Source organism: Bubalus kerabau, chromosome X (genome assembly GCF_029407905.1).
Source record: "Bubalus kerabau isolate K-KA32 ecotype Philippines breed swamp buffalo chromosome X, PCC_UOA_SB_1v2, whole genome shotgun sequence".
In the NCBI taxonomy this organism is placed as follows: Eukaryota; Metazoa; Chordata; class Mammalia; order Artiodactyla; family Bovidae; genus Bubalus; species Bubalus kerabau.
The window spans coordinates 95,136,353-95,163,498 of record NC_073647.1 but is presented as its reverse complement, the minus strand read 5'-3'; the positions used below and the strand labels follow the sequence as shown (position 1 = coordinate 95,163,498).

General features: G+C 43.0%; 2 protein-coding genes across 2 annotated transcripts in view; both read right to left on the bottom strand.

The window, feature by feature from the left end:
- The window catches only part of PDZD11 (PDZ domain containing 11), an 85,634-nt gene that overhangs the window by 37,282 nt on the left and 21,206 nt on the right, over window positions 1-27,146 (bottom strand). The window lies entirely within an intron of this gene.
- Window positions 15,995-17,138, bottom strand: P2RY4 (pyrimidinergic receptor P2Y4). The gene has a single exon (XM_055565496.1). It carries the CDS (start codon window positions 17,136-17,138, stop codon window positions 16,041-16,043), a length of 1,098 nt encoding a protein of 365 aa, XP_055421471.1. The 3' UTR covers window positions 15,995-16,040.

Genomic DNA, 27,146 nt, shown 5'->3' with positions numbered 1-27,146 from the left:
TATTTCCCTGATGATTAGTGATGTAGAGCATATTCTTATGTACTGTTGGTCATTTGGATGTCTTTTATGAAAAAATATCTATTTAAATCCTCTGCCAATTTTAATATCAGATTATTTGTTTTTTACTGCTATTGAGTTGTAAGAGTTTCTAAATGATCTTTTTAAAAAACTCTTTATTGAGTTTGTTACAATAATGCTTCTGTTTTATGTTTTTTGGCCTCAAGGCATATGGGATCTTAGATCCTTGACCAGGGATTTAACCCACACCCCCTGCATTGGAAGGTGAAGTTTTAACCACTGGACAACCAGGAAAGTCCCTCTAAATGGTCTTTTAACTTTTCAGCCTTTGCTATATTTTTAAATCTGTCTTTTGTTGGTTTCCTTGTGAAGGAATAGATATCTGTGCTTTTATATACTCTTAAAATTCTCAGTATACAGCCTTAAGCTGTATTAATGAGCAAAACAAGTTATTACACTTTCTTTTCATGTACATGCATAACACTCATATATTTGAATTCAAAAATGCTGTTTTAAAAAATCAGTTTATTTAAACTAAAAAACAAAACAAAAACAATTCACCCATTTTTCCCATCTACCCCGATCCCACTTCTGGCCACCACCAATCTGTTCTCTGTATCTATGAGTTTGGGTGTTTGTATGCATTTATAGATTCCACATACAAGAAATATCATTAGTATTTGTCTTTCCCTGTCTCACTTATTTTACTAAGCATAATGCCCTCAAGGTCTTTCCATGTTGTCACAAATGGCAAGATTTCATTCTTTTTTTATGGCTGAGTAATCTTCCATTGTTTGTGTGTATTTCACAATTTTTTTATCCAATCATCCATTGATGAACACTTAAGTTGTTCCCAAATTTTGGCTATTCAAAATAATGCTACTATGAACATGAAGGTCGCATACATCTTTTTGAGTTAGTGTTTTTTGTTTCTTCAGAAGCAGAATTGCTGGGTAATACGGCAGTTTTATTTAAATTTTTTTGAGAACTCTCCATAGTACTTTCCATAGTGGCTGCACCAATTTACATTCCCACCAAGGGCTCTCTTTTCCCTACAACCTCACCAACACTTGTCATTTCTAGTCGTTTTGATAACACCCATTCTAACGGGTGTGAGGTGGTATGTCACTGTGGTTTTTATTTGCATTTCTGATGATTAGTAATACAGAGCATCTTTTCATGTACCTGTTGACCATTCAATGTCTTCGTTGGGAAAATATTCATATCTTCTGCCCCTTTTTTAATTGGTTTGTTTGGTTTTTTGCTATTGAGTCATATGAGTTCTTTATATATTTTAGATATTAGCCCCCTATCAGATATATGATTTGCAAATATTCTCTCCCATTCAGTAGGCTGCCTTTTTGTTTTGTTGATGGCTTTCTTTGCCATGAAGAACTTTTTTAGTTTGATGTAATCCTACATGTTTATTTTTGCTTTTGTCTTGCTTTTGATGTCAAATTCAAAATAATCATCACCAAGACCTGTGACAAAGAGGTTACCACATATATTTTCTTTTAGGAGTTTCACAGTTTAGGTCTTATGCCCAAATCTTTAATCCATTTTGAGTTAGTTTTTGTGTAGGGTGTAAAATAGTGGTACAGTTTCATACTTTTGCATGCGGCTGTTCAATTATCCCAACACCATTTATTGAAGAAATTCTCCTTTCCCCACCGTATATTCTTGACTCCTTTGTCACAAATTAATTGATCATATATATGCAGGTTTATTTCTGGGCTCTCTATGCTGTTCCATTGGTCTGTGCATCTGTTTTTATGCTAATACGATACTGTCTTATTGTAGCTCTATATATAGTTTGAAATCAGGGAGCATGATGACTCCAGTTTTGTTCTTCTTTCTCAAGGTTGCTTTGGTTATTCAAGTTTTTAATGTTTCCATAGAAATTTTGGGATTGTTCATTCTATTTCTGTGGGAAAAAATGCCATTGGAATTTTGTTAAGGATTGCATTAATCTGTACACTGCTTTGGATAGAAAGGAAATTGTAACAATTTAATTTTTCCAATCCATGAGCATGGAATAACTTTACATTTATTTGTGTCTTCTTTAATGTCTTGTATTTTTTGATATGCAGATCTGGTTAAAATTATTCCTAAGTATTTTATTCTTCTTGATGCAACTGCAAATGGCATTTCTTTCCCTTAAATTCTCTTTCTGATAATTTATTATTAGTATATAGAAATGCAACAGATTTCTGTGTACTGACTTTCTGTCCTGCAACTTTACTGAATTCATTTATTAATTCTAACAGTTTTTTTAAATGAAGTCTTTAGCATTTTCTATACATAGCATCATCATCTGCAAATAGTGACAGTTTTACTTTTTTTTCCAACTTGCATACCTTTTATTTCTTTTTCTAGTCTAATTGCTTTGACAAAGACTTCCAATACTATATTTAATAAAACTGGTGAGAGTGAGGATCCTTGTCTTATTTCTCTTATTAGAGGAAAAGCTTTCACTTTCTCTAAGAATCCATAACAAGTTGCTTCTGAATCAATTACTGACTGTTCTATTTATCTGCTATCTTTTCACCTGGTAGGTTAGTCCTTGCCTACTCTGAGGCTGGATCTTCCTTGATAACCCTGATACGTCTTCCTGGATATCTCAGACATTCACTCATTCATTCACATCATTCAGCAATATTTATTGATTATCCATTATCTGCTAGGCAGTGGGAGTAAATAAGTCAGACACTTACTCTGTCCTTAAGAAACTTAGTCTACTGGATGAATATTCAAATGAAGTTTGTAGTTATTAATGTTGACTTCTTATGTAGCAAGTATTCTCACACACAGACTATATAAAGCTTTGCACATGAAAGAGAAGTGATGATGTCAGGTTACAACAGAATGTATACAATGAGTACAAGACAACTGGAGGAATTTAAATTGTTGAGTTTCAGATTCATTAGGTTCTTGATTTTCCAAAAAGTTGCTTAAGTCCATAATAAATATGACAAAACATTATATACTGTTAATCTTGCTTTTGTAACTCTGAATTCTTTCAGAAAGGAGTTTAACGTGTTATAAAAGGTCAGTGCGGGAAAGTCAGTTTTTAAATCAGAAATAAACTAAGCAGTATGTAACAGACCCTGCTCATATCCTACCCAATACTCATTGTCCCTAGTCTTTCTCACATGGAGAACTGCAACCTTGTTTGGGGCAGCAATAAATCCAACTTCTCATACACATAGTTCAAAGTGGTCACATGACCTACCCCTGGCCGATGAAATTTAAGCAGAAGTCAACTGGGTGGGGTTCTAGAAGGGCTATTTCTTTTCTAATAAAGAAAAACAGTTTAGTTTACCAGATCCTTTAGACTTTTGCCTTATGCTGTTATACCTTTCTTCCTGCATAGAATACGAATAAGATGCTTGGAAGTTGAGCGGCCATTTTTACAACCATAAGGATGAAAAACACACACTACAAAGAGGGTGAAGCGGGAAGCTATGTTGATCACCTTGAGCAGATGCACCCACCCTTGGACTGCCTACCTTGGATTTTTTTGTTTAAAACAAACAAACAAACAAACACCTATTTTATTGAGCTACCACTGTAGAGTTTCTGTTACATGCAGCCAAATGCAGTCCTAACTAATACACTGTATCTGAAAAGGGAAAGATTTGCAGGAAAATATTTAACATTTTATTAGGAGAAGAAGTGGGTGTGTTTTTTTTATTGGAAAATAATGAGATTTTCTGCAAAAACAACAACAACAACAACAACAAAACTACTTTCCTTTTTTTCGTCTGTATTTGCCCATGGTGGAAAGCAAGACAGCTAAGAGAGTAGGAGACATAAGCTAACTCCTTTTCTCTGACCAAGTGGGATCAAGATACTAGAGTTCCCTTACGAGAGCAATGTCTCCTAAAATGTGTCTTCACATAGTATGTTCTTGAGATGTACCACAGGGAAAGAAAGAAAGAAAAATTTCCTTGTTCGATAAGTTTGGTAGATATTGCATCTAGAACCCCTTCTTCTTAGAAATCCACAGTGGGCATTATAATGTTAAAGACTGATAAATTCTGTAGTAAAGAAAGCTGCTTAACATTTTTAAACCCAATCCCTTAAAAACTTAGTTACAGGACTTCCCTGGTGATCCAGTGATTGACAGTCCACCTGCCAGTGCAGGGGACATGGGTTCAATCCCTGGTCCAGGAAGATTCCACTTGCCACTGGGCAACAAAGCCCACGAGCTGCAACTACTAAGCCCACGTGCCACAATTACCAAAGCCCGTGAGCCCTACAGCTCGTGTTCCGCAACAAGAGAAGCCACCACAATGAGAAGCTTGTGCACTACAATTAGAGAACGTCCATGTGCAGCAATGAAGACCCAGCACAATGAAAAATTAATTAATTTATAAAAACTTTGTAACACCTATTACTATCCGAGAACACGTGCTTTGGGAAACTGTAGTAGATAAATGAATAAAAACAAAAACTTGTACAATCAAAGTAGCCTAAATCCTCAAAGAACCAGTGCAATGGCTGCCTTCTGGAAAGGAATCCAGCAAGAGTCAGAGTGGTTAAGAACAAATGTTTAATTCACATTGGAAGTGAAAGCTTATTGGTATAGTAAAGGGAATGGGGCTTGCAATGAGCAATAAGCTAAATATCAGTAAAAAGTACACACACTGAGCAGATGCCAGCAGCACAAAGTCACCTGAGAGGTCATTAGTTGACTTTTCTCTTGAGTTTTCTAAGTACCTCTGGTTTCTCCTTCCCATCAGTAGATCCAAGAGCAAGACCAGGGGCCTCAAGCTGTGGTACAAAATTAACCATGATAACCAGTCAGCCCCATGTAGGATTTCATTTTCTTTCTCTTGAAGAGTTCCCATGACCCAGATAACTCTGATGGTATGATCACTCACCTAGAGTCAGACATCTAGGACAGCTCAGTCAAGTGGGCCTTAAGAAGCATTACTACAAACAAAGCTAGTGGAGGTGATGGAATGCCAGTTGAGCTATTTCAAATCCTAAAAGATTATGCTCTGAAAGTGCTGCACTCAATACGCCAGCAAATCTGGAGAACTCAGCAGTGGCCACAGGACTGGAAAAGGTCAGTTTTCATTCCAATCCCAAAGAAAGGCAATGCCAAAGAATGTTCAAACTACCGCACAATTGCACTCATCTCACATACTAGCAAAGTAATCCTCAAAATTCTCCAAGCTAGGCATCAACAGTATGTGAACCAAGAACTCGCAGATGTTCAAGTTGAATTTAGAAAAGGCAGAGGAGCCAGAGATCAAATTGCCAACGTCCATTGGATCACTGAAAAAGCAAGAGAATTACAGAAAAACATCTACTTCTGCTTTATTGACTATGCCAAAGCCTTTGACTGTGTGGATCATAACTATGCCAAAGCCTTTGACCGTGTGGATCACAACAAACTGTGGAAAATTCTTAAAGAGATGGGAATACCAGACCACCTTACCTGCATGCAGGTTAAGAAGCAACTGTTAGAACCGGACAAGGAACAACGGACTGGCTTCAAATCGGGAAAGGAGTATGTCAAGGCCTTAACTTATATGCAGAGTGTGTGCGTGCATGCTTAGTCACTTGAGTTGTGTCTGACTCTCTGTGACCCCATGGACCATGGCCTGCCAGGCTCCTCTGTCCAAGGGATTCTCCAGGCAAGAATACAGGAGTGGGTTGCCATTTCTTTTTCCATGTGAAATGCCAGACTGGATGAAGCACAAGTTGGAATCAAGACTGCCAGAAGAAATATCAATAACCTCAGATATGCAGATGACACCACCCTTATGGCAGAAAGTGAAGAGGAAGTGAAAAGACTCTTGATGAAAGTGAAAGAGGAGAGTGAAAAAGCTGGCTTAAAATTCAACATTCAAAAAACTGAGATCATGACGTCTGGTTCCATCACTTCATGGCAAATAGATGGGGAAACAATGGAAATAGTGGCAGCCTTTATTTTCTTAGGCTCCCAAATCACTGGATTTAGTGACTGCAGCCATGAAATTAAAAGATGCTTTCTCCTTGGAAGAAAAGCTGAGATCAACCTAGACAGCATATTAAAGAGCAGAGGCATTACTTTGCCAACAAAGGTGGAATAGTCAAAGTTATGATTTTTCCAGTAGTCATGTATGGATGTGAGAGTTGGACTATAAAGAAAGCTGAGTGCTGAAGAATTGATGCTTTTGAACTGTGGTGTTGGAGAAGACTCTGGAGAGTCCCTTGGACTGCAAGGAGATCCAACCAGTCCATCCTCAGGGAAATCAGTCCTGAATATTCATTGGAAGGACTGATGCTGAAGCTGAAACTCCAATACTTTGGCCACCTGATGCGAAGAGCTGACTCATTTGAAAAGACCCTGATACTGGGAAAAATAGAAGGCAGGAGGAGAAGGGGATGACAGAGGATGAGATGGTTGAATGGAGTCACTGACTCAATGAACATGAATTTGAACAAGCTCCAGGAGATGGTGAAGGACAGGAAAGCCTGGCGTGCTGCAGACCATGGGGTTGCAGAGTCGGACACAACTGAGAAACAAAAACATTAATGTACACTTTGACTCAATAAGGAATAATTCACCTTCTTCCCACTTTGTGACCAAATACATAAGCTCTGGAAATAAAAAATATACCAAGGTATCCATGTAGACAGACTCACTCTGGTTGTACTCAAGTATTTTTGCACTTCCTTTTGGTGACAAGTCATATCTCAGTTCACACTGGAAATATCAGTTCTGTAGGATATGGCAAGTAACCCACTGAATGAATTGTTCTGAAATCTTTGGAAAGAGGTAGAGGCACCTAGGAACTCAAAGGGAGGGGGCAGTATACATGCATGTAAACAGATTATGATTACAAAAGCTATTTGAGGTTGGTCTCTTTAGTTAATTTCATAGGCTAATATATTTTGTATGCACAGATCCAGGTTGATAGGGAATCACTTGTTATTACCTTTCTGAATATCTCATCCTCCCTGAATTCTCTTAGGCATTAGACACCATTGCTTACTTTCTTAATCTTTCTTTTTTCCTTTCATTCAAAGGATAACTTTGATAAGTCCTTTTTGGGTGGAATCTCCCTTCTCCCTTGATACAATGCCACAGTCCCAATCTGTTTCATACCAATCCATTACTGAGTCATCTCTCAGTGATCAGTTCTTAGCCTTCTGCTTCTCACACTCAGGGGTTCATTCTTGGCATGAACTTAACTATCACTTCTAAATAGCATCAAATCCATATCTAGAATTCTGGTTCTTTATCCAGCTACACTAAAGTTGAGAATTTTTGAGAAGGGGTTTCCACCCACAGGCACTGTAAATGATATTTTTTCATTCATTACTCCATTGACACTTCATAACAGCCTTGCCAAATAGATATTACTACCTCCAGTTTATCAGTGAGGAAACTAAAAGCTCAGAGAGATTAAGTAACATGTCCAAGATCAAGCATCTAATGAGCAGTAATCAAGAATTCAAAGATAACGTCTGGTTATATGACTAAAATTGTTCCTCTACTACTCCTCATCACCTCATTCACCAAGACAGTGAGTTTCATCACATGAATGAGACAGAAGAAGCCCTAGGTGAAACATTTAGCATAACCAGTTAGGGACTGTGAGATGCTATAGTAAAAAATGTGGGGAAAGCAAAAGCTCAGATACACAACTTTCTCCTCGTCACATCCACAGTACTCTTACCGGTAGGCCAAGCAGTGAGTAGCCAGTGTAGTAAGATGTGCGACATCCTGGAGAGGCCTCAGTTCAGTTCAGCTGCTCAGTTGTGTCCAACTCTTTGACCCCACGGACTGCAGCACGCCAGGCTTACCTGTCCATCACCAACTCCCAGAGTTTACTCAAACTCATGTCCATTGAGTTGGTGATGCCATCCAACCATCTCATCTCTTGTCAACCACTTCTCCTGCCTTCAATCTTTCCCAGCATCAGGATCTTTTCCAATGAGTCAGTTCTTCACATCAGGTGGCCAAAGTAGGAGTTTCAGCTTCAGCATCAGTTCTTCCAATGAATATTCAGGACTGATTTCCTTAAGGATGGACTGGTTGGATCTCCTTGCAGTCCAAGGGACTCTCCAGAGTCTTCTCCAACACCACAGTTCAAAAGCATCAATTCTTTGGGGCTCAGCTTTCTTTATAGTCCAACTCTCACATCCATACACGACTACTGAAAAAACCATAGCTTTGACTAGATGGACTTCTGTTGGCAAAGTAATGTCTCTGCTTTTTAATACACTGTCTAGGTTGGTCATAGCTTTTCTTCCAAGGAGCAAGCATCTTTTATTTCATGGCTCCAGTCACCATCTGCAGTGATTTTGGAGCCCAAGAAAATGAAGTCTGTCACTGTTTCCATTGTTTCCCCATCTATTTGCCATGCGGTGGTGGGACCAGATGTCATGATCTTGGTTTTCTGAATGTTGAGTTTTAAGCCAGCTTTTTCACTCTCCTCTTTCACTTTCATCAAGAGGCTCTTAGTTCTTCTTAGCTTTCTGCCATAAGGGTGGTATCATCTGCATATTTGAGGTTATTGATATTTCTTCTGGCAGTCTTGATTCCAGCTTGTGCTTCATCCAGCCCAGCATTTCTCATGATGTACTCTGCATATAAATTAAATAAGCAGAGTGACAATATATAGCCTTGATGCACTCCTTTCCCGATTTGGAACCAGTCTGTTGTTCCATGTCCAGTTCTAACTGTTGCTTCCTGACGTGCATACAGATTTCTCAGGAGGCAGGAAAGGTGGTCTGGTATTCCCATCTCTTTAAGAATTTTACACAGTTTGTTGTGATCCACACAGTCAAAGGCTTTAGCATAGTCAATAAAGCAGAGGCAGATGGTTCTCTGGAACTCTTTTGCTTTTTCAATGATCCAACGGATGTTGGCAATTTGATCTCTGGTTCCTCTACCTTTTCAAATCCAGCTTGAACATCTAGAAGTTCTCAGTTCACATACTGGCTTGGAGAATTTTGAGCATTACCTTGCTACCATGTGATATGAGCACAATTGTGCGGTAGTTTGAGCATTCTTTGGCATTGTCTTTCTTTGGGTTTGGAATGAAAACTGACCTTTTCCAGTCCTGTGACCACTGCTGAGTTTTCAAAATTTGCTGGCATATTGCGTGCAGCACTTTCACAGCATCATCTTTTAGGATTTCAAATAGCTCAACTGGAATTCCATCACCTCCACTAGCTTTGTTTGTAGTGATGCTTCCTAAGGCCCACTTGCTTCACATTCCAGGATGTCTGGCTCTAGGTGAGTGGTCACACCATCATGATTATCTGGGTCATGAAGATCTTTTTTGTATAGTTCTTCTGTGTATTCTTGCCACCTCTTCTTTATTTATATCTTCTACTTCTGTTAGGTCCATACTGTTTCTGGGCTTTATTGTGCCCATCTTTGCATGAAATATTCCCTTGGTATCTCTAATTTTCTTGAAGAGATCTCTAGTCTTTCCCATTCTATTGTTTCCCTCTATTTCTTTGCACTAATCACTGAGGAAGGCTTCTTATCTCTCCTTGCTATTCTTTGGAACTCTGCATTCAAATGGATATATCTTTCCTTTTCTCACTTGCCTTTTGCTTCTCTTCTATTCACAGCTATTTGTAAGGCCTCCTCAGACAGCCATTTTGCCTTTTTGCATTTCTTTTTCTTGGGGATGGTCTTGATCATCACCTCCTGTACAATGTCACCAAACTCTGTCCATAGTTCTTCAGGCACTCTGTCTATCAGATCTAATCCCTTGAACCTATTTGTCACTTCCATTGTATAATCGTAAGGGAATTGATTTAGGTCATACCTGAATGGTCTAGTGGTTTTCCCTACTTTCTTCAAATTAATTCTAAATTTGGCAATAAGGAGTTCATGATCTGAGCCACAGTCAGTTCCCGGTCTTGTTTTTGCTAACTGTATAGCGCTTCTCCTTCTTTGGTTACAGAGAATATAATCAATCTGATTTCGGTATTGACCATCTGGTGATGTCCATGTGCAGAATCTTCTCTTGTGTTGTTGGAAGAGGGTGTTTGCTATGACCAGTTTGTTTTCTTGGCAAAACTCTATTACCCCTTCCCCTGTTTCATTCTGTACTCCAAGGCCAAATTTGCCTGTTACTCCAGGTATTTCTTGACTTCCTACTTTGGCATTATAGTCCCCTATAATGAAAAGGACATCTTTTTTGTGTGTTAGTTCTAGAAGGTCTTGTAGGTCTTCATAGAACCATTCAACTTCAGCTTCTTCAGCATTATTGGTCAGGGCATAGACTTGGATTACTGTGATATTGAATGGTTTGCCTTGGAAATGAAGAGAGATCATTCTGTCGTTTTTGAGATTACACCTAAGTACTGCATTTTGGACTCTTTCATTGACTACGATGGCTACTCCATTACTTCTAAGGGATTCTTGCCCACGGTAATAGATATAATGGTCATCTGAGTTAAATTCACCCATTCCAGTCAATTTTATTTCACTGATTTCTAAAATGTCAATGTTCACTCTTGCCATCTCCTGTTTGACCACTTTCAATTTGCCTTGATTCATGGACCTAACATTCCAGGTTCCTATGCAGTATTGCTCTTTACCGCATCGGACCTTGCTTCATCACCAGTCACATCCACAACTGGGTGCTGTGGCTCCATCTCTTTGCTTTGGCTCCATCTCTTCATTCTTTCTGTATTTATTTATCCACTGATCTCTAGTAGCATATTGGGTACCTGCAGACCTGGGGAGTTCATCTTTCAGTGTGATATCTTTTTGCCTTTTCATACTGTTCATGGGGTTCTCAAGGCAAGAATACTGAAGTGGTTTGCCATTCCCTTCTCCAGTGGATCATGTTTTGTCAGAACTCTCCACCATGACCCGTCCATCTTGGGTGGCCCTACACAGCATGGCTCATAGTTTCAATGAGTTAGACAAGGCTGTGGTCCATGTGATCAGATTGGTTAGTTTTCTGTGACTGTGGTTCAGTCTGTCTGCCCTCTGATGGAGAAGGGTAAGAGGCTTATGGAAGCTTCTTGATGGGAGAACTGACTGAGAGGGAAACTGGGTTTTGTTCTGATGGGAGGGGCCATGCTCAGTAAATCTTTCATTCAATTTTCTGTTGATGGGTGGGGCTGTGTTCCCAACCTGTTATTTCAGTTCAGTTCAGTCGTTCAACTCCCAGTGTTTACTCAAACTCATGTCCATAAAGGGTTAAATAACAATTCAGGATAGTAGTATAGGCAATATCAAAAGACAATGTAAGTGCCAAATGACTGATATAGGCAATAATTACTGTAGGAGTGATCAGGAAGGTCACTGTGCAAAAGAGTCAGCAGAGAATTCCTCAGAAGAAGTGGGACTTAAGCTTGATCTTGGGTGTACATGCTAAGTTACTTCAGTCGTGTCCGACTCTTTGCAACACTATGAACCATAGCCAGCCAGGCTCCTCTGTCCATGGGATTCTCCAGGCAAGAATACTGGAGCGGGTTGCCATTTCCTTCTTCAAGTGATCTTCCTGATCCAGGGATCAAACCCATGTCTCTTAGGTCTCCTGCCCTGAAAGGCAGGTTCTTTACTACTAGTGCCACCAGGGGCCTTGGACACTGGGTAGGAAAAAGACAGTGGGAAAACAAAGGGAGGGCATTCAAACATGTGGGAAAGGAAGAATAAAAGTGGAGATGTAAGCAAATGGAGGTCATATTTGGAAAAAAAGAATGAGATCAAAATAGCTGGAGAAGAGAGATTTGTACTGGGGAAGAATGGAAAATAAGACTGAAAAAGGCATTTTTGAATTTCTTCTTCTTCTGTGTGTTTTTGTTTTTGTTTTTTGACAAAGCACAATCTTTATTCAGTGGCCAAAGAATGGAAAGATGGTAACTAAGTTCACAGATCACCTTCTCACACACCTGGCAAGAGGGATTTAATTTTTTGAGAGTAAAAACAAAGAGAGGAGAAGTGAAGCTAATGATGAGGAGGCATATGCAATAGCACTCTTGAATTTCTGACAAAAGAATTTCAACCTGCCTTGTAGACAATGGGGAACCATGAAAGAGTTTTGAGCGAGAGAGTGAAACTGTGAAAGCAGTTTTGGGGCCAATTAATCTGGCAATATGCACTGAGTATATCATGTGAGGAGAGATTAGAAGTAAGGAAGACCAGTTGGGAGGGAGTGACAGTCAGGGAGGAAGTGACAAGAGCCAGTATTATAATGGCAGTGTGTGTGCTCAGTCATGTCACAAAGCTCAGACTCTTTGTGACCCCGTGGACTGTAGCCCACCAGGCTCCTCTGTCCATGGAAATTTCCAAACAAGAATACTGGAATGGGATGCCATTTCCTACTCCAGGGGATCTTCTCCACCAAGGGATCGAACAAGCATCTCTTGCATCTCCTGCATTGGCAGGTAGATTCTTTACCACTGCACTCAATTGGGAAGCCCCAGAATGGTAGCACCGGAACCATAAAGTCACCTAAGCTTGAAAACATTCAGGCAACTCTGACTCTTTGTCCTCCCTATTTCATGAGATTTAGACATCTCTTCCCTCATCATGTCAATTACAATTGGCCTTCTTTTATAGAATGGTAGCACTGGAACTATAAAGGAAACAGGGAGGGCAAAGAGTCAAAGTTACCTGAGTATTCTCAAGCCTAGGTGACTTGAGAAAAGAAGATGCCACAAACACAAATGAGCAAGACAAGTAGGGAAACTGGTTTAGGGAGTTTAGTTTTTGACAATTTGGGTTGGAAGTAACAATGGAAGATCCAAGTGAAATTGTCCAGTGGGCAGCTGAAGACATAAAGGTGGAGCTTAGGAGAAAGGTCAGACCTGGAACTGAGTTGGCCTGGTGTAATGGAAGGAGCTCTGGAATTCTGGGGCCCTGGGGCCTAGTCTCTGCTCTGCCCCTAACTTACTAAGTCATGAGCAAGTCATATCTCAGGACCCGTTTCCTCCTTTGTAAAATGAAGCAGTGCCCAGGCCCTAGAAGATTTCCAAGGTACTCTCAAGGACTCTGAATCAACTGAATTGTATTCACATGCATATATGCTCTCTCCAAGAGAAAAATCACAGCTTAGATGAGGGGAGGGGATTAAATAATCCCCAAATGCTCTGACTATGACAGATTTTGGAACTCTGTCCACTTAGGGAATAAAAAAGAAAGAGCAGCAAGCAAACGGAAGACGTAGTAAGAGTGAGAAAAGTAGGAAGAGAGAATTTTTTTTTAACAGTTTTATTGAGATGTAGTTTATTTACTATAGAATTCACCATTTCTAAGTATACAATTCAATAATTTTTACTATATTCACAAGGTTGCAAATTACCAGAGAGAAATTTTAAAGCAAGGAGATAAAATAAGGAACTAAAGTTAAAAGTATTACAATAAATGGAAGAAATAATTACATCAAATATGACAAAGGGTTAACATGTATGTCAAATAAAGAATACATTTAGATAGAAAAGAATACCACTAAGATACCAATTCAAGAAGGATATGAACAGACAATTCACCCAAGAGAAAATGCAAATAGTGAACATGTGGGAAAGTGTTCAATCCCATGAGTAATCAAAGAAATGAAATAAGTTAAATGTTTAAGCCATCCAAAAAGATTTCTTATAAAGTCTAATGCCAGGGCTACAAGGGAACTGAACACTCATGTGTCATTGTGATGTTGAAAATTTGTGCTGTCCTTTGGGAAATCAAGCTCTATGAAACCACTCATGCTCTTTGATCTGGTAATCCCACCCCTGGGAACTTGTCCTAGGAAGAGAATTACAAAGAAGGAAAAACCTATATGCATTAAAACATTCAAAGCACAGAAAAATTGGGAGTTCCCTAAATGACCAATAATAGGAGAATAGTCAAATAAAATATGATCTACTGATGGATGGAATTTTATGTCATCATTGAAATGAATATGAAAGACTGTAACACAAGGAGAGTATTTGCAATAAAAATTTTTTTTAAGAATTTTAAAATATATGTACACTGATTGTACATATATGTATTATATAAACTAGAGAAGCATGGAACATGGAAAAATGAAAAGAATTGTCTAGGGTTGTGAAGTAGAGGTGAATATTTTCTTCCAAATTTTTATTTAATATTGTCATGCTGTTGCTGTTTAGTTGCTGAATCTTGTCTGACTCTTTTGCAGCCTCATGGACTGTAGACAGCCAGGCTCCTCTGTCCATGGGATTTTCCAGGCAAGAATACTGGAGTGGGTTGCCATTTCCTCCTCCAGGGGATCTTCATGATTCAGGAATCAGTGGAATTTTTTAATGCTGCTTTTATAAAAAAAGTTTTAAAGTAGGTATGCAATAGGGTTAAGCAAAGCATAAAAGTCAAAGGGGATGAAGGCAGAGAAAAGACCCCTAAAGGTTTTCCTTATGAGGCAATTTGTGTTCTAGGTACAGAAAAGTATAGGAAGGAAACCAGATCCAGAGAGTTAGGGGATGACTTTGTGGTGAGGAAATGGGATTCATGGTACTCTTTCCAGAAATTTGACAGTGAAATGAATAAGATGAATAGAATTTTTTTAAAGACAAAATGAAATCTGTTACAGAAGAGACTGAAAGTGATGAAGAAGGACAAAGGAAAAGGAAAGCGGGCCTTGATATCTAGAGAGGAAGAGGGAGCCCTTAAAAGAATGCAAAAGGAGACTCAGGGACATTGGAGCCTTGTTTTTCTGCAGACCAGCCCTAACCTTACTCTCTACAGAGATCCCATAGAAGCCAGGAGACAAGTAAGGGATCAAAGTCAGGTCAGCAAGGGCAGGGCAAAAGGAAAGGAAGGCTGGAGATTCAGGAGACCAAAGGGCTGGAAGGCGATTTACAGCGGATGCCTGGAAGGGTAAGCCTACCCTTCTCACAGAGGCCTGCCCAGAAATTCTTCCCATGGCTTGAGGGTTAGTTCCTCAAGTTTCACATCCCACCTCTACTCCTAGCAGCCTGTAAGCACAAAGATGGTGCTAGAGAGGAGTGACTGGATGGCAAACTCTGAGGGAAGTTGTCCTAGCCCCTGTGCCTTGCCCTGTCCTCAAAGTCCTAAAGCCTGATCTGAAAGAGCTGGTGACAGATTTATCATTTATCTAGGACAGGAGCCAGAGAAAGGGGAGTGACCAGTGAAGAGCCAGCTGTGGGCCTCAGTCCCTGTCACCACCCCGATCTCTGCACAAACCTGCTCCACCCTTTGGTGCTGGAATTTATGCCATAGACACGAGAGCTCCTCCCTCCTATTCTGAGCCATCCACTCTGCCCTTCATTAAGTACAGGAGAGCTGTCAAATATGTTCTCAGCAAACATCATAAAGAAGGGCCAATCCCATTCCTGTTCCAAAGGCCATTATCAGCCTGGGTCCTGCCCCTGAAGCTTCTCAAGGTCCCCATCCCATGAGAAGACTTCCACCCCATGAGAGGGCTCCCTCTCTACGTCGTGGCTACATACCACTCAACAGAGCCATGTCTCCAGCTGCATGTGAGGACCCTGGAAGGTAGGCTGTCTGGACTGTGCCCTAGGTCAGTGCCTGAGTAAGCAGGACTATCCTGTCTTCCAGGGGAAACCAGGGAGTGGGTGTGGGCGCTATATATGTCACATCCCAGGCACCTGTGATATGCTGAGGCCCCCACTTCTTGATTCTGGCTATCACCATCAAATAAGTCAGCCCAATCCTGAGATCACCCCAGCTTCTCCACCTCTCCAGTTAAATGCTCTAGTCTGGCTGAAGGAATGCATGCTGTACAAGGAAACAGGGGGAGAGGCCAGAAGTAATGTAGGACTAAGAAACAGGACCAGTGGCCCCAGGAATGGGACAGAAACAAGAGAAAGGAGTTGAGGAAAAAGAGTGGCTTCTAGTGTTTTGGGCTAAAAAGGAGAGGGCAACTGAAGGGTTTAGGAGTGATAGGGTCACATGTGATTTCTCTGGCTCCTCCTAAACCTTAACATGAGGGCCTCTTTCCAGAGCCCAGAGAAGAGGAAAAAGCAGCCAGATCCGGTGTCACTATTAGGTTCCCTCCCCTCTGCCCTGCACTCACCCCCTTTCTCTCACTTCCCAGCTTCCAATGTTACAAACTATCTGCCCGAGGGGTGGGGCAGCCGCTGTCCTGGGGGGTGGCTGTCCACCTGCATCTGCTGTCTTCAGGCAGGGACACCAGCACCAGAGAGGAGGAAGCCCTGGGAGGCCGGGACCTGCTACCCCTGCAGAGTTGCTGGAGCTGACGTCGGTACTTTTCCCCAGTGAGCAAATAGAGCACAGGATCCAGGCAGCTATTGGCGCTGGCCAGAGGCCGAGTCACTTTGTAGACCAAGTTGACGATGTTCAGCACCCTGCAGTCAGCTTCCAACAGCCTTGCCATGTAATAAATCGTGCGGGTGATGTGGAAAGGCACAAAGCAGACAGCAAAGACAGTCAGCACCACAGCGATGGTACGCAGAGAGCGCAGACGGGAAGATGACAGGGTGGCCCCTGGCAAGGGCCGATACAGGCGCTGGGCCGTGAGTCCATAGCAGACAAGAGTGACCAGGCAGGGAACACCAAAGAGCAGCCCCATGATTGCCGAACTGAAGTGCACATAATGGTCAAATTCCTCAGGCCGAGTGGTGTCGTGGCACAAGACGGTGTCCCCCTTGGGGCTGGTGGTGACGAAGAACAGGTTGGGCACGAGACAGCCAGCTACGACCAACCAAACTGCCAGGCAGAGAAGGCCAGCAAGGCGTGGGCGGCCCCAGCGCAGCGCCCGCAGTGGGTGGCAGATGCCCAGGTAGCGGTGCACACTAATGCAGGTGAGGAAAAGAATACTACAGTAGAGGTTCCAATAGAAGAGAACGCGGATGAACTTGCAGAGCCCAGTGCCAAAGGGCCAGTGGTTGCGGGCTGCGTAATAGTAGACAAGAGTGGGCAGTGATAGGACATACAGAGTATCTGACAGGGCTAAGTGGAACATGTAGGTGGCTGTTGCATCCCACGGTCGGAGGCGAAAGAGGAAGAGCCAGATGGTCAGGGTATTGAGGCCTAGGCCCAGCAGGAAGACAACTGCATAGGTCACGGGCAGCAGGATGAACTTGAACTCCTCGTTAAACTGGCAGTCCAGTTCCATCTCACTGTTGTCAGGATCTGAGTGGGTGCCTAAGGTTGTGAACAGTAAGGACTCTGTACCGGCCATGGTCCCCCTAGAGGCAGAAAGGGCAGAGTGAGGGTAGCTGGATTTCCCTGGCCGCCTAGCCCTAACCTGGGGAAAGAAAGCAGAGAATGGGGAGGGCAATGGTTGAGGCACAAGTAGGGGTTGAGAGGATGCATCTGGAGGTAACCTAGGCCAGCCTGGCTTCTTCCAGAGATCCCTTGGTCCAGCCCAGGGAGTAGTAGGTAGCAGGCAGCAGTGGGGCTCAGGAGGGCAGTCAGTGGATTTGGGTTGTTCTTCTGCAGCTAACTCTGTCCTTCAGATCTTAGCTACCTGAAGGGAGTTGGGGCCTACCAGGACCAGTGTGGGAAGATACCCAGACCCAAATTTTCTCCCAGCTCACCAGAAGAGCGACATCACTGTGAAGAGGGCATCTCTCCACACAGTGACTTCTCTCCCCTGGTCCCAGTGTCTCTGTACTACAGTGATCTCTGACGCCTTCCCCCAGCCTGGGCCAGCCCAGAGCCCCATTGCCACCCTTACCGAAGAAACTTGGCATGCATCCTACCTGGTCCCCTTGAGGCTGAGCCCAGCTGACTCTGTCACCCTCCCCCTTGGCAGCCAGAGGGCATAACCAAGGAGGCGGGATTGGGGGTGGGGTTCCTCCCATCCTGGGAAATCATTAGCGATAGCAAGGCCCATCAAGATTGGGAAACTGGGGCCCAGCGAGATTACTATTTAACAGCTTCTAAATGACAGTAGGAGAGAGTACACAAGGAAACGTCCAAGTTGACAGATGAAGAGCCAGGTCACTGGAGATAACCAAACCTGAAGGATGATCATAGAAATCTGTATGAGCAGAAAAATGGGAAATGAAGTTTTAGAAAATCTAAACTACTGATATAAATCTTAACTCCATGTGCATCTAATTATAAGAAATATATATATAGCACTAACTACATGCAAGGCACTGTTCTAAATGCTTTATACTTATTAAGGGCTTCACAGGCTCTCTGAAGTAGGTATCATGATTATCCCTACTTTACTGATGAGAAAACTAAGGCACAGAGAGTTGAAGTATTTAATTAGTCAAGATTTGAACCCAGGCAGGCTGGCTTTTGAATCAGGCTCTAACATGGACTTAATTGCTATCTCAGTGGCCTCTCTAAGCCACTGGCCACAATCTAGGAAAGGATAAGCAAATCCTTTCTGAGAGCCTACTATGTGCTTGGTCCAGCTCTAGACACTGGTAGTTCACCAGTACTAAACAAAACAAAAACTCTTACTCTAATGAAGCTTACATACTGGTGGGAAGGAAAAGATAATAAAATTAACAAGTAAAATATACAGATCATGATCATTGCTATGGAAAAAAGTATAGGAGAAAAAGAAAATAGAGTGTTTCTGTTTTAAATATTAGGGTGACTTTTAAACAAAGACCAGATGATTGTGAGGAAGAGGAAACATAGAGATGAGGTCAGAGAGTTCAGCATGAACCAGATCATGAAGGTCCTTGGAAGCCATTGTGAGGACACCTTGGCTTCTTCTTTCACTGACTGAGAAGCCACTGAGGGTTTAGAAGAGACAAGTGTCAGGATCTGATTCACATTTTAGAAGGCCCCCTGGCCAGCTCTATGTTGAGAACAGACTACAGGATGGTGTACACAGGAGGAAGACCAGATCAGAGGCTCTTGCCAATAAAGATGATGGTGGCTTGGACCGCAGTGGTGGAGGTTGTAAGAAGTGGCAGATTCTGGCCGGATTTTGAAAGTAAAGATAACAATAGTTATTGATAAGGGGTATAAGAGAGAGAGAGGAATCAAGAATAACTTAAGATTTCTGGCCTGAGCAACTGGACTTATACCCTTGACAAAGATGAGGAAGGCTATGAGAAAAGTAGATCTGGGGAAGGATGAGGTTTTTTCACCTGTCAATTTCAAGAGGCCTATTGAGCTGGAAAAGACTCTGATGCTGGGAAAGATTAAAGACAGGAGGAGAAGAGGACAACAGAAGATGAGTTGGTTGGATAGCACCACTGCCTCAATGGACATGACTTTGAGCAAGCTCTGGGAGATGGTGATGGACAGGGAAGCCTGGCATGCTGAAGTCCATGGGGTCGCAAAAAGTCAGACACGATTGAGCGACTGAACAATAATTACACACGTAAGAGGAGGTGGTGAGGACATGGTTCACTCTTCCCCAAGGATGCTAACCAACATGCTTCCCTTATAGTCTCCACCTCTTCCTACACGCCACCTCTCATCTCTCTCTGTCACCCTAGAAGACCCTTGTCTGAATACAGCCAAGAAAGTACAGATGCCAAACCTAGATGCTCAAGAGGCTAGTACTAGGGAATGCAGAATTGTCAGGCGCTCTGGGCCTGAGGTTCCTGGGACTAACTAAGGCTGAGTGATTATGAAGGTCTTAGGCTCAGGAAGCAAGCTCTGGGCCTGGAGGACTCTGAGGGTGAGAGTGCTCTTGGGAAGGGAGAGATGACTACAGAAGAACCACTCTGAAGGGAGCTGCAAAGCAATGGAGACTCTGAAACTGATCTTCAGGTTCTAAGAATATTACCCAGCTGGATCCTGGGAGGAGGAGGCAGGGCTGCAGGGGAGGCTTTAGGAGCAGAATCTAGATCTCCTGGAAGGTCCAGAAATCTCTTTGGGGGGAAAAATCTGAATATCCTTGCCCAGTGGTGGGGAGTGGGAGAGGGTGTGGATAAAAGGTAGCCAAGGAAGAAGAGATCATAGCCTGAGTCCTGGATAGCTGAACGCTGTGATATTGCACAAAAGGCCCAGGTGTTTGGAGCCAGACACACCTGAATTCAAATCCTTGTTCTTCCACATATTAATTGTGTCACCCTGGATCAGTTATCTCAGTTTTCTCATCAGTGAAGTGGGGTCAATAATATCAACCTTTCAGGGTTTTCTGAACTGGTTAATAGATGTAAAAACACTTTGCAAACTATGTGTGCTGCTGTGTTTAGTCATGTCCAACTCTTTGAGATCCCATGGACTGAAGCCTGCCAGGCTCCTCTGTCCATGGAATTTTCCAGGCATAAATACTGGAGTGAGTTGCCATGCCCTCCTCCAGGGGATCTTCCGGATCCAGGGATCCAACCTGCATCTCTTATGTCTTTTGCATTGGCAGGCGGATTCTTGACTACTGCGCCACCTGGGAAGCCCCTTAAAATGCTGCTGATCTATGAAGTATTTCGTACTATTTACTCTGCTCCCAGGGATGAAGCTGGCTTCTTCAGAGGAGGACAAATGTGATTTGAGGCTTGATATATACTCAAGAGGACACTCCAGTGTCCACAAAACTAGAGAAGCCCCAGCAGGAGCCAGTTTTTCTCCTACTGCTTCAAGCTGATTTAGCTTTGCCGTGTTTCTGCCGGCCCCTGGACATAGTTGCAGCTGCCGCCGCTGCCACCACTACCACCCAGTGGCTACTTCAGGAAAACACCTCTCCCAACATTCCCCAACCGGAAGTAGCTTCCACTGATGTCACCTAGGCCAAAAGGAATGCCTACTTTATGAAAGGCTGCAAACCAGACTGGCTCTCTCCTGTGAAACTCTTCCTCACTTTCATTTCTGTGACTTTACATTACTCTGATTCTCCTATTCCTCTGGATATTCCTTCTGTCTCCTTCCCTGGCTCCTTTCTGTCCTCCTTCCTCCAAATGTGACCCTTCCCCAAGGCTTATTCCCAGAATCTCTTCTCGCCTCTCCTCTCTTTCCATTCTTCCATTGTTTATTCCTCTCTCCATCTCTCTCTCTCCATCCACTGTCATGATTTAACTTACAAGTTATGAATAATTATAATGACCAATGAACTGTGGTGTTGGAGAAGACTCTTGAGAGTCCCTTGGACTGCAAGGAGATCCAACCAGTCCATCCTCAAGGAAATCAGTCCTGAATATTCATTGGAAGGACTGATGCTGAAGCTGAAACTCCAATACTTTGGCCACCTGATGCGAAGAACTGACTAGTTGGAAAAGACCCTGATGCTGGGAAAGATTGAAAGTGGGAGGAGAAGGAGACAAGAGAGGACGAGATAGTTGGAAGGCATCACCGACTCAATGGACATGGGTTTGAGTAAACTCTGGGAGTTGGTGATGGACAGGGAGGCCTGGCGAGCTGCAGTCCATAGGGTTGCAAAGAATTGGACACGACTGAGTGACTGAACTGAACTGAACGGAACTGAAATTCCAGCATACAGATCTGTCTCCAACCAAATTTCTCTCTCACACTCTTATCACATTTGATTTCTACTGAGATTATGGCACATACCACAGACTGCCTGGAATTATACTCATTTGTGTTTTTATCTATCTCCTCCAGATCTTCCCACTCCCAAATCATACCCAGAGTTACCTGAGAACAAGCATTTGGTTTTACTTCTGTCTTTCTCAAAGCCTTCCAGGTAAAGTTATGATGATATATGTTCCAGGATTTTTTTTCCAAATTATACACCTTGTTGTCCAAAAAATGCCTTTCATTTCAATGTTAAGAAAGTAGATAAACCTTATACAAGAGCCTATGAGCTATGTTGTTTCAGTCGAGTCCGACTCTTTGGGACCCCATGGACTGTAGCCCGCCAGGATCCTCTGTCCACGGGGTTCTCCAAGCAAGAATACTGGAGTGGGATGCCATGCCCTTCTGCAGGGGATCTTTCCGACCCAGGGATTGAACTGGCATTCCTTACATTTCCTCCATTAGGCAGGTGGGCTCTTTACCACTAGCGCCACCTGGTGTTAAATAACTATTTGTTGCACGAATGAATAGTCCCTGTTACAGTTAATTGAATTGAATGATTCTCACATCTATAAGCCCTGTATTTATTGTTTGCTGTAACATGTATCCACTTGGGTATCTCATTGATATCTAGAATTTAGTGTGCCAGGCAAAGTTCATTATCTTCTTTCCCATGACAGAAAGGAGCAACATGGATACTGTTGTTGCTGAGATCCTTTGGTGCCCCTACTCTTCCAGTCTTCCCCCTCTTGGCCCCTCATATCTAATATTCATAAATGTCTTGATGACAGTTTCTCTGCAATGTTAACTGTTTCCTCGGGGCCTAAAGAAGGACAAGGGAGAAAGGCATGGTTTCTAATCTCTTTCTCTGAGTTGGGGGTGGGGGGAGTGGGGAGGAAGGAAGGAAGGAAGAACAGGAGAGAAAAGTGAAATAGTGGGGGAAATGCACGCTTTGGAGTCATACAGACTTAGAGTTTACCTATGGCTTCATCACCTACTAGCTATAGGACTGTGGATAAGTATTCCTAAATTTCTATTTCCTCATGTATAGAATGAGGACACGAGTAGCGACCTTGTTGTGAGGAGAAAATGAGGCAATGTGTCAACTCTCAGTGTCTGGCAGTTATCAGCCTCTTAATCATTAGGAATTAAAGTATACGTGAATTTGGAGGGTTTGGAGATTGAGAAGTTCACCCCAATTGCCTAGGTTTTCTTTGTGAGGTGAAAAAGTGAGGTCACCTGCTGAGAGTAAGGTGCAATGTGGAGTGGAACAAGACAGTCCCCACAGGCTTGATGGAAAGGAGCAGTAATCTGAAATCCCGAGCAATCCAAATTTATTAGTAAAATCATGGGAGACTGGCTGGTTCCATATAATTGTATCCAGGTTAGTGTTGTAGCAGGGGTCTTTTCTGAAGCGTTCCCTTTTAGTGTTTCTAAATGTCTGCTCTTTATCTCCAGCGAGGCTGTTAACAACTTTAGACTAGAGGCCAGAACCTCTGTGTCCAGTACCTAGGACAGCAGGGGAAGTCTCTGTTTCTACTATTTGATTAGTCTGCCTCCTCTCCATCCTCCCACACTGAGACAGTGCCATTGTCCACATGCCACTTAAGTCTGCTGGTATGCTGTCAGCTGCAATAACAGAATATTCCAACTCAGCTGAGTTTAAAATAAGGAAACATATAATCTAAGTCCAGGAGCAGGGAGCTTTTGAGTTGGCTAATTCAACAGTTTAACATTGTCATTAAAAAATTCTTTATATGAAGAAAGACTCTTTCCATCTTTCTGATCTGTACCCTTCAGCCGGTTGTTCAGCAACCATCATGGTCACAAGGTGGCTGTTTTATTTCTGGCATTGCATCCAACCAAATGTGGAAATACCACTGATGATAGGAGAGGAAGGGCTCTCTTCCTGTGTGTTTATTTTTATTACTCAGGAAACCTTTCCCAGTATCGCCCTACCATGCTTCCCCTCATATCTCAGTGGCCTGACTTTCATTATGCCTATAACTAAACCAACAACTGGCAAGAAGGATGAAATGACCATGACTGGCCAAGAGCAGAAGTGAGCCATGTGGAGGAAGGTGGGGTACCTGAAAAATGAGGATTCTGTCCACAAGAAGGAAGGGCAAGGACTTCCCTGTGGTCCGGTGGATAAGAGTCCAGGCTCTCGAGGCAGGGGACCCAGGTTTGATCCCTGGTGACCCAATGCAGCCAAATAAGAAAATAAATAAAGATAGATAGATACAGATATATAAAAAAAATCCACCTGCCAGGGCAGAGGACACAGGCTTAGTCTCTGGTTGGAGAAGATCCCACATGCTGTGGGCAACTAAATCCCATGTACCACAACTACTGAGTCCGCATGCTTTAACTACTGAAGCCCATGTGCCTAGAGCCCCTGCTTCACAACAAGAGAAGCCACCATGATGAGAATCTTGTGCACTGCAAGAAGAGTAGCCCCAGCTCTCTATGCAACTAGAGAAAGCCCAAGGGCATCAATGAAGACCCAGCTCAACCAAAAATAAAATAAATGAATTATAAAAACAAAAAGAAGGAAGTGAGAGATGCCTATTGAGTTGATAAACAATGCTGTCTGCTGTGATGCCTTATGGAATAAGCCAACCATTTCTCACTCAGAGATCTGATCATCACTTCCTAACTGGAAGGGCAGGTTTGGAAATATCATTGGGGTGTGCAGAGTGAGGGTGGGTAAAGACCTGAAAATAGCTCTCCCCTCAATCTATCACAGGGGCCAGATACTTCACCATTAGAGATGCATTCCTTTGCCTTCTTACTCTTGCCTCCTCATAAAATGCAAATGTGTGTGCTAAGTCGCTTCAGTCCTATCCACCTCTGTGTGACCCTATAGATTATAGCCTGCCAGGCTCCTCTGTCCATTGGTTCTCCAGGTAAGAATACTGGAGTGGGTTGCCATGCCCTCCTCCAGGGGATCTTCCCGACTCGGGGATTGAACCCATGTCTCTTACACCTCCTGCATTGGCACTTTACCACTAGCACCACCTGGGAAGCCCTAAAATGAAAATACTCCTTATCAAAATGAAACCAGAGTGATGGTTCTCTTTGGGAGACTACTAACTGGAAAGGGACACAAGGGAATTTTCTGGGGAGCTAGAAATGTTCTATATCTTGATCTGGACATAGGTGTAATTTCCTATTACTGCTGCAAAAAAATTACCACAGATTTGATGGCTTAAAATACCATTTATTCTTTTATAGTTCTGGAGATCAGAAGTCCAAAATCAGGTTCACTGGGCCAAAACCAAAGTATAAGCAGGACTATGCCTGAACTGTGACAGCCATCTTGCAACTATGAGGGACTACTGGAGAGAATCCGTGTCCCTGCCTTTTCCAGTTTCTAGAGCTGCATTCCTCCATCTTCCCTTCCTCCATCTTCCAAGCCTGTAGCATCGCATCTGGCTGCAATCCTCACACTGCCTTCTGTCTCAGCAGTCAAATCTCCCTCTGTTTCCCTCTCATAAAGAGACTAGTGATTACATTTAGGGCCCACCCAGATGATCCAAAATAGTCTCCCCCCTCTCAAGATCCTAAATTTAATCACATCTGCAAAATTCCTTTTTTCCATATAAGGTAAAATTCATTGCTTCCTGGGATTAGGACCTGATATCTTTGGGGGCCCATTATTCAGCTTTCCACAGTAGGTAAAAATTCATCAAGCTGTGCAATTGAGATTTGTGCATTTTACTTTTGCTAAATTATACCTCAGTCAAGAAATGCACATACTTCAGGAAAAGAGAGAATGATTTAAGTTCAATCATAGAAATGAATTAAAGGCCTACCAGATCTACTTTCTTCCTGCTGGGAGGACCATGGACCTGATTCGAAAGAAAGGCTAAGCTTCAAATGTGGGTCTAAAGACAAAAATAGGTTGAAGCCTAGTCCAAAAGAACATTCATTCTGACTTCACCTTCCCCATGGACACCAACCTTCCCCTCAGAGTCTGGGCTTCTAGCTCTAGCTAAAGAAGCAGAGAGTTACAACGACTAAAAGCCAAGGCCATGGGGTGCATACTGACAAGGAATGGCAAAGGTTAACATGGTTATTTGGGCAAAGAGAATAAGGACAGCTGTTCAGCACCACAGTGGCGAGCAGGAGGTAGGGAAGGCCCAGCCCGAGCCACAGCCGTGGCCACCCTGTGAGGAATGGACAGGCTGTCCTGGAGGTTTGAGGCTGCATCTGTGGAAAGGTACTGAAGCCCAGCCAGCGCTATGGTGAGGTAAAGTAGGGTGGGGTCCTGTACCCCCAGAGTTTGGAGATCCTGTCTCTATATCCCCCATGTCCATGAAACCTGGGCCTGGGTTCTATGGGAAGGACAGCCAAGAAAGGAAGATTACTTTTGTTGCTGCCATTGCAGGGGTCCTGGCAGCTGCAGGACAGAAATATCCTTAATTCCATGAGTGGTCATATGAGGTGAGGGAAGCTGCTTAGGGCCTATAGCGTGGACTTAGTTTTAGGGATTGGAGCGAGTCAAGGGCTGAGGGCGTGTATGGGGGAAGGTTGGCTGTGTTGGGGCAGACATGTAAAGATGTCAATTGCTTTTTCTGTCCACAGGCAACATTCTGCTGGGATAACCTGCCCCTGGGCCAAGAATCCTGTGTTACCTTCCTCTTCAACAAGAAAAGAAGTTCAAGGCTCACAGATGAGTGCACACAGCTCAGTACACTCAGCCTCCCCTGCCCACTCCACCCCCATTTACAGGAGATCTACTCCTGCTGTGCACATAATCTGGGATAATTGGGTCTTTAAACATCACTTCAAGAGTCCCAAGTCCCAAGTAGCGGTGGGCTAGGGAAAGGGCCCTTGGCTTTTGTGTGGCCTGTTATACCTGATCAAGAGATATAGAAAGACTGGAATGTGACACAAGATTCTCCTTTCAGAATCACAAAGGCTTATACTTTGAGCCTTCCTATTTCTATCCTTCACCTTGCATTTCTTTTAATGTCCCCAACTCCCCTTTGATCCCAGTCCTCAGAGATCCCCACGAGGCCAAAACCCTATAGTTCCTTTTCTCAAGCTCCCCTGACTTTAACACCATCAGATTCAACCCCTGACCTTGGCCCTGTCCCAGCAGCAAACAGCTAATCTTTTAGCAACTAATCTCTTGTCCACTAATCTGCTTTCCAAACTCTTGGCACCTGAGCTATTTATAAAGCAGTATTTTATGCGCCACGTTCACCCCCCCCCCCCCAGGACCCTATTCTTCTCCCCTGGCCCCCACCAATCTGAAAATTCACAGGACCTTGGGTATAAGAGGTTGGAGAGGCGAGCATAGTGACCAGAGCTGAAGACGGATGTGAGCTTCACCTTCCTCCCCAGGTAAATAGTCCAAAGTCCTTTTATTTCCAGCCCATAATAGGTCCCATATCCCCTGCCCTTAGCACCTTCCTCAATATATCAAGACGCATTTGAGGGGCACCTTTCCCAACAGAGCTGGCAGGCACTCAGGCCCAGATACCCTGGAAGAGACCTCTGAAAACTCCCCTAAGCTCCTCTTGGGCCAGATCTAATACACATCAAAGAAAAGCATTAGCGAGATATCTTTCTCTCTCTAAAGATCCCTACTCCAAGGCTTAGCACCTGGGGACATTGATGGGGGTAAGAGTGGGCAAAGCTGGGGAGGATGATGAGAACAATGAATAGGTTCAAGGAAGGCTTTCAACTTCCATAGCGGCTTCTGCCACCAACAACCAAGAACATGAGGGCACCTTTACTCATCTGCACCTTTCTCCTTTCTTAGCTGTGTTAAGGCCACCGTGAG

Coding starts and splice junctions, on each gene's coding strand:
- P2RY4 (XM_055565496.1), bottom strand. CDS start 17,138: ATGGCCGGTACAGAGTCCTTACTGTTCACAACCTTAGGCACCCACTCA.